General features: G+C 41.8%; 1 protein-coding gene across 1 annotated transcript in view; it reads right to left on the minus strand.

Annotated features, from left to right (window-relative positions):
• The window catches only part of TXNRD3 (thioredoxin reductase 3), a 46022-nt gene extending 41513 nt beyond the window's left edge, over window positions 1-4509 (minus strand). The window contains exons 1-4 of the mRNA XM_040628356.1: window positions 4431-4509; window positions 3282-3391; window positions 1473-1577; window positions 1179-1251 (exon numbers count right to left, since the gene is read on the minus strand). Coding sequence (XP_040484290.1) covers window positions 1179-1251; window positions 1473-1577; window positions 3282-3308 — 205 coding nt within the window. The 5' untranslated portion in view covers window positions 3309-3391; window positions 4431-4509. The remainder of the gene's footprint in view (window positions 1-1178; window positions 1252-1472; window positions 1578-3281; window positions 3392-4430) is intronic.
• Window positions 4510-7551: the final 3042 nt, after the last annotated feature.

Raw genomic sequence — 7551 nt, forward strand, 5'->3', positions numbered from 1 at the left:
ATAGGCCATGCGTGATGGCCCCATGCAGGGCATGAGTCAGAAAACTCCCCTCTGATCACAGTCTCTCTTCTGGTAATCCAGAGAAGCAGGATATTTCTAGACAGGAGAGAAAGAGGGGAGAGGGCAGGAGAGAGGGAGAAAACAAAGATACACACACGAATTTTTTAACATACAAATGTTAGAAGGAAAATCAAGATAGATTGGCTTTACGTATGAAATTCTAAGGTAAAATTGTTTGAGTAAATTTGAATTTTAAAACAGGATTTTCCTATTTTGTCAGGATTCTGGCAGGAACCTGATGACATCCTCAAGCTGGGACACTAAGGAGAGTTTATAAAGAAATGATTACAGGGGCGTGGGCAGGAAGAGCGAGGAGGGAACAGAATAATGAGTGGGCCATCACCAACCCCACGTGACAGGCAAAGCACACTGAGTGAGTGACACAGCCCACGGGGGGTTGGCCATGACAGGGGAGGTGGGACCAGCAGGAAGGGACCACCAGGGCAGGAGCTGGGGGAATGAAGATCCTCCAACTCCACTCTCCTCCCTCCTTGGTTGTCCTCCTGTGACCACTAACTGGTAGAGCCCAACTGGAAGCCAGAGGGCAAGGCTGCCAAGGCATCAGCTTTCTGGGACATGGAAAAAGCTAGAGACATGAAGAACGGCTCTAACGCATAAACAGAGAGTATCCACCACAAAATCTGTGTGTTTAGTGAACACTTTCGTCTACAGCTGGAAGCTCACTGTGCACTCTGCTGACTGCACCTGGACGATGACACACACAGTAACCTGACTGAGCATCATGCAGCCCTTAGAGTCAGCGATGAAACTGCAGCAGAAACACAAGACAAGGTCGTCGCAGACTTAGGTGAGCACCACACAGTACACACTGTGATTGCGACTAAGGGAAAATGTTGGTGCACATGTGCAAGAATTATTATGGCACAAACGTCGGAATACTGGAGTCATGGAATGTTTTCTTTTTGCAAAATCTTCATTATGTTTCTATTCTTTTGTTAACTATGCGATCTTAGGTCAGTTACTTAACCCCCTCACCTATGAAACAGGCTAGTTGCAGCTCTTGAGAGAGTTGTGAGGATTAACAAGATTGAAGAAAGCCAAAGATAGCTGTACAGAGCAGAAAATTACAAGAGTCACGACAAAGAAACACTGCTTACCCCAGGACGTTCCCTGAGGCGACGGGACCACAAAGTCTAGCACCATAACTTTCTTTCCCAAGATGGCGGCTTCCTACCAAAAAAAGCTACATATAAAGATCTTCTCATTTTCCTGACAACCCCCAATTTTTCTCTCCCTGAAAGGAAAAGACTGTGGAAGAACACAGTCCCTTCTCTTTTTTAATACAATAAAAGCTTGGACTATAACATCAAAATTGGCTTTTTAAAAGTAGCTGAAGAAGTGCTTGCAGCAATGACCAGGAAAATTATCTCTGGGTTTCATTATTTTCATACCTGAGCACACGCAAGGCCACCAGAACCGCCCCCGATGACAATGAGGTCATAATCGTATGCTGAGTCTTCCTGAAGGAGCTTCTGTAATAAACCACTCTGATGAGCCTATGGATCATAGGAGAGAGGAAGGCATGACCTGTTTTAAATCTGTTCCTTTGTACCCGATGCTGAATTAGCATGCACTGCTTTTCTAAAACTCCTAGAAACAGTCCCTAATTCATCTAAGTTCTTATTGTAAATTTATCTAGATGGTATTCAAATAGGGTCCCACTAGGTAGAATGTACGCTAAGAACATACATTTTTGTTCATTATCACCTGATGGCTACACGTGTCAAATGACCCACAGGTCACGGCTTTATGGCAGGCGAGGTCATTTTCCTTGGTCTAATCATCAACGTATTATAACTAAGTAAAACAGCCAAGTACCATTTTTCAAGATCCTCTATCTTTGGTTCATCTGTGCTAGGCTTTATTTTGAAAACAACTCTTAAGCATCATCAGCAGGACGTGCACATCAAATTTTTACATGGTTTCTCATAAATTGACCTAAATTTTGCAGCATCCTGGTAAACTTCCTACACAACACAACATTTTGCTTTTTCTTTCAGCAGCGGTCATAAGGCTAGCTCTGCACGATGGTCTCCTGCTCACTCGGCCCTCCTTCTGATCAGAAGTAGCTTAGGCAAGGTGAAACGATCAATGCATGATGTAGCAATAGTTCTCTTTATGTGAAGGCGGGTGCTCCATCCCATGAAGCTGGCCTTATTTTTTTACTTTTTTATTTTCTATTTTGTTATATTAGTCCCCATACAGCACATCCCCAGTTTTTGAAGCTGGCTTTAGAAACACCATGTGGCACCAGCTCATCCTGGGAAGCACAGCGGAAGCACTGTGTCACTGCAGGACGCAGCACATGCCACATGGCCCCAGATGGATGCGTGCTCTTGGAGGCTTTCGGCACATTCCAAAAAGGACTCCTTTGGCCTCCTTACTGTTAGGTGCCCTTAGGAAAATACAACTCCTAACCACCTGCCATGCAGTATGAAATGGAACTGACAACTCTACAACTCCAGATTCATCCTCTGACATCTTTTCCAGGTGAAGAATGTCAAGACCAGCACTGCCCAAGGTGCTTAAGGGCCTCTCATTATGGTACATGCCCCATGTGAGCTGAGGTGTAGCTTCTGGGGCTAATGAAGCAGGATGTTAATAGATAACGACACGGATCATAGATTAACATAAATCCAGACATAGATCCAAAAATCTATTTTCCCAAGAAAATGTAATTTTAAGTTAAAGTCTCAAATATAAGTATTCAATCACTGATTGCTACCATTTACATACATTAAAAAAATACAAGGGCACAGAATTTTAATAAAAGGAAGAATTATAAAACAAGGACCTAACTTAAGAAGGAACATCAATTTTATCTATCACCACTTTCAAGATTATCTGATAACCATCCTCTATGCTTTTCCACCTTACAACTTCTAAAAGATAAATGAATAGACTCCTTTTTTAAAAAAGATTTTATTTATTTGACAGAGAGAGAGAAAGAGAGCACACAAGCAGGGGGAGCAGCAGGCAGAGGGAGAGACAGAAGCAGACTCCCCACTGAGCAAGGAGCTGATGTGGGGCTCAATCCCAGGACCCTGGGATCATGACCAGAGCTGAAGGCAGACGCCCAACTGACTGAGCCACCCAGACATCCCATGAATAGACTCCTTTTTTAAAAGCCATTTTCTCCCCTTTTAGATAGATTTAAAAACAAACTGAACAAATAGCATTAAAAACATATGATACATTACCTGGAAAGTTCTATCACATCCACCCATATGCACTTTATTAACAAAAATATTGGGCACGGTTCTCTGATTAGTGATCTCTGACAGCACTTCTTGGACATTGGCCCCATCATCTGAAGAATAAAAACTTAAATATATAAGAATATTGCAAGGGTTCCAAACTTTTGGGAGTTGAACAGAAGTGTTACAACACCAGACGCTCACATGCACATACCCATAAAACATATTTACATATTACATAACTTCATGAAATGATGACTCAAGAAGGGGAAACACCTGTTTTCAAAGGAAACCTTAAAGAATAAAGACAAACCTGCGAATTCATTTAAAACCCTTCTAAATTAGATTTGGGTCTATCATTCAATGGTCTTGCCAAGACAAATAAATAAAAATCCTCTTTAAAGAGCAGCATCAGGATAAAACCTACTTCCACTGTCATAAGTCAGAAGACGCTTCCTATAGTTACATTTGAAAAATCTTTATGATCCACAGTCCAAAATGTCTCCTCTGCCCATAAATATAAAACAAGGCCATGACTGCTTATGACTGCCCTAGGAGGGATACGCCGCAGAAAAGTCTCAAAGATTCAAGAACATTTCACTTGTTAAGGGGACATGGCTAAAAAGAGTTGGCGAAGTCTGGTGAAGGCAGAGATCGAGCTCTTTCCTGTTCACCACCCTGTTTCCCCCCCTTGCAGATCACAAGCGTGGGTAAACCATTTGGTTACTATTAGATGGATGGGTGCGTGGATGACAAGAATTAAAAATATAAAGCTGAAAAATTAATGTGTTCCCCTCGTGCATAATACAATCAGGAAATACGGGTAGTTTCTTTTCATCCATGACAGCTCAATCTATTTTGCCGGAAAGTTGGCAGATGCGTATGAGGCGCCTGCAGTTCCCCGACCGTAGCAGGTTATACACCCTCTTCCTGCTCCCTTCCCTCAATATGAAAAGCATGTAAGTTAAAAAAAAACTACACCAAATTATTTGTCAGAAAGAGTTCTATTTTCTGCATGGTTGAATGTAGACAAAAACAGCTCACCTAACCCAAAGAGACAAGAGAAAATTGAATTGAACAAAGCAAATGGGAAGTAGTCAATCTTGTTGACGTTTATTACAAACAAAAGTATATACTGCCCATTCTACTTACCGACTTGATCAAGTTCCAAGATATTACATTCAATTCCCAAAGAAGAAAACAGTTCTTTAACCTGGAACAAAAATTTACCTGAGTTTTACTCTCACAAAGATTCAAGAGAGTTATGAAATATGGGCATAAATGTGTCCAAAGCAAATGTCCAGTTCTCTAAGTTGCAGCCAAAGTAGTATTCTAAAACCCACTCCTTACCATCACTTAACAACCTTCCGGGCCCTCAGCCCTCAAGATAAAGCCCAAATGTTCCATTTCCAAGATGGAGACACTGGGAGCTTGGCAGACCTGCTCCCCGGTGAAACACCCACAACTGGTGAAAATTCATTTAAAAAAACACCATTCAAAGTCTCTGGGAAGTGTCTAAAGGGCACACAACAAATAAAACATTTAGTCAAAAAGATGTGGTAGACGTCAGTAGGAACAGGCAGAGTCTGCTCCTGTCCCTCCCTCCCCTGCCCTGGGTCAGTTTGACAGAAGCCCCACTTCAAGTGAGTGCGGACAAGGAAAGGAGGCTCCCTACTCCCTGAAATCGCTGTCACCAGAAGGGGCAGGCCACCTGCATTTCTTAGTCTCCCCATAGCTCTGAGTGGCAAAGGCTACATTCCTGGAGAGCATGGCTAACCGCACAGGGGCTCCTTTCCTCCTTCCTCCACACAGCCCCCACTCATAGAGCAAAGGCTCTACCCCAGGCTTAAACTATTGTAGAGCAAGGCTGCAGGCTGGGAGAGGTAAGCCAAGAGTCCCCACCCAGAGCCCTGCTCATAAAGTAGGGTTGTCACTCTGAGAGATTCAGGTCACTGTCCTACCCCTAGATCTGAAGCAAGGTCTCAGAGATTTTGCCCAGGGGAAGTGGTAAACCATAAGATCAGAGAGCTCCAAAGCTCTATCCAAAAGAAATGACTTTATTTGAAATAGACCGTGTGGAAGGGCAAATCTAAAGGCAACGGAGATTTTGGTGGTAAGCAACAAAGAGAAGGCTGGTAGCTTCATTAGAGTAACAGGCTAAGCTGCAAGTCAGCAAGTTGACCAGAGAAAACTGGGACAGAGATCGTTAAGAATAGTCCCTCCAGGGTGAGAATAAGCCACAAATATGCCTCAAAAACTACCTCCTGAAAAAGGGCCCAGATTTAACTGGACAAGAGCGTGGAACAATTTACACACCCAGGACATTGTCAGAAACAATAGAGCAACTCATCTGCAATTAAGGGGGCCTAACATCTAGGTATGATACCAACAGAGACAGAAAACATAACACAAAATAGGTGATGGGGATTAAGGAGGACACTTGTTGGGATGAGCACCGGGTGATGTATGGAATTGCTGAATCACTATACTGTACACCTGAAACTAAGAAACACTGTATGTTAATTGGAGTTAAAATGAAAATTTAACTAAAAAAAGAAAAGAAAAAGAAAAACATCACACAGTCAACTAGAGCCCTGCTAAAATCTGTCATTCCAGGGTGACTGTACACAGATCCAAGAGGGCACACTCTGAGAAGTGACACCAGAGGCTCTGTCTGTCGGTGGAGATAAACTTCCCTAAGATAATCCTGCCAACTTACTATAGAGAAATAAACAAGCAAAGAAAACAAGCCACAAAGAGGAAAGAGTCAATACCTGGAGTTGCTACACTATCCCACCTGAAATGTCCAGGTTCCAACCCAAAAAAACTACAAGGCATTCAAAGAAACAGGAAAGTGGATCCATAGACAGGAAGAAAAGCAGGCAAGAGAAACAGCCTCTGAAAAGGCCCAGATGTCATAGGGAATACACAAAGGAGCCATGACAAATATGTTCAAAGAACTAAATAAAGTTATGCTTAAGGAGATGAAGAAAGGTAATAGAAATTATTTTTGAAAATCAAATGGGAAGTACAGAGTTGGAAAGCACATTAAAATGACAAGGTCACTCGAGTGCTTCGACAGTACATTTAACCTGGCAGAAGAAAGCACTAGGACACTTGAGGTTAGATCAATGGAGATCGTGCAACCTGACGCCACAGAGAAAGAAGACTGAGGAAAATGGATAGTCTCAGAGAAACAGGAGACACTACTAAGCACACCAACATACAGTGTGGATATGAGAAAAAAGGAAAGAGAATGAAGGAGAAGAAATTTCTTTGAAGAAATGTCCAAAATGTCCCAAAGTTGATAATATCCAAGAAGCTCAACAATCCGTGGATAATCTTAGGAGGATTCCTTGTACTTGATAAATCACTGTTTTCTTGCAGCTTTCAACATTCTCTCCTTGTCTTGTTTCGCAGCAGCGTGATTACAATTTGTCTTGGTGTGGGTCTCTTTGGGCTTGTCCTTCTTGGGAGTGCTTTGAGCTTCTTGTGTTTGTATATTCACATCTTTCTTCAAGTTTGGGGAGTCTTGGGCCATGATTTCTTCAAACAAGCTTTATGATCCTTTCTCCCTGAACTCCCATAATGTATATATTGTTCTACTCTATTTTGTCCCTCAAATCTGCTATTCTGTGTTCATTTTTCTTCATCCTTTTTTCTCTTTGTGCCTCAAACTCAGTAATTTCAAATTCCCTGTCTTCAAATTCACTGATTTTCCCCTGCTGGTTGGAGTTTTCCACTCAAACGTGCTAGTGAATTTTGTAATTCAGTTATTGTATTTTTCAGTTTAGAGTTCCTGTGTGGTTATTTTTTTGTTGATAATCTTATTTTGTTTCTATATCATTTTCCTGATTTCTGTTAACTCTTTGTATTTTCCTCTTTGAGTGTATTTTGAAGTCTTTGTCTAGTAAATCTGAAGGCTGTATTTGCTCAGGATGTCTTTGGAGATCTATTTTTTCTTTTGAATGGACCATGTTATTTTGTTACTTTGTATGCATATGATCTTTTGTTGAAAATTCAGCATATAAAACAACTGCCTCTCCTAGTCTTCGCAGACTGGCTTCATGCTGGGGGAGAACTTCACTAATCAGTGCAGCATGAGGGCTTAAGGTCTTCTGAGGACTTTTCCAGGCATTTGTCTTTCCTTGTATTGCTTTTCACATATGGGCTCAGTTTTCCTGTATAGAAGGCTGTTTTAAAGTGTGTTAAATTCCATAAGAATCTCTCCCCTGCTTCTTCTTGGGATCTTAGCGGTTCTGTTGTATTCTTC

This window comes from Ursus maritimus, unplaced genomic scaffold (genome assembly GCF_017311325.1).
Source record: "Ursus maritimus isolate PB19 unplaced genomic scaffold, ASM1731132v1 scaffold_14, whole genome shotgun sequence".
In the NCBI taxonomy this organism is placed as follows: Eukaryota; Metazoa; Chordata; class Mammalia; order Carnivora; family Ursidae; genus Ursus; species Ursus maritimus.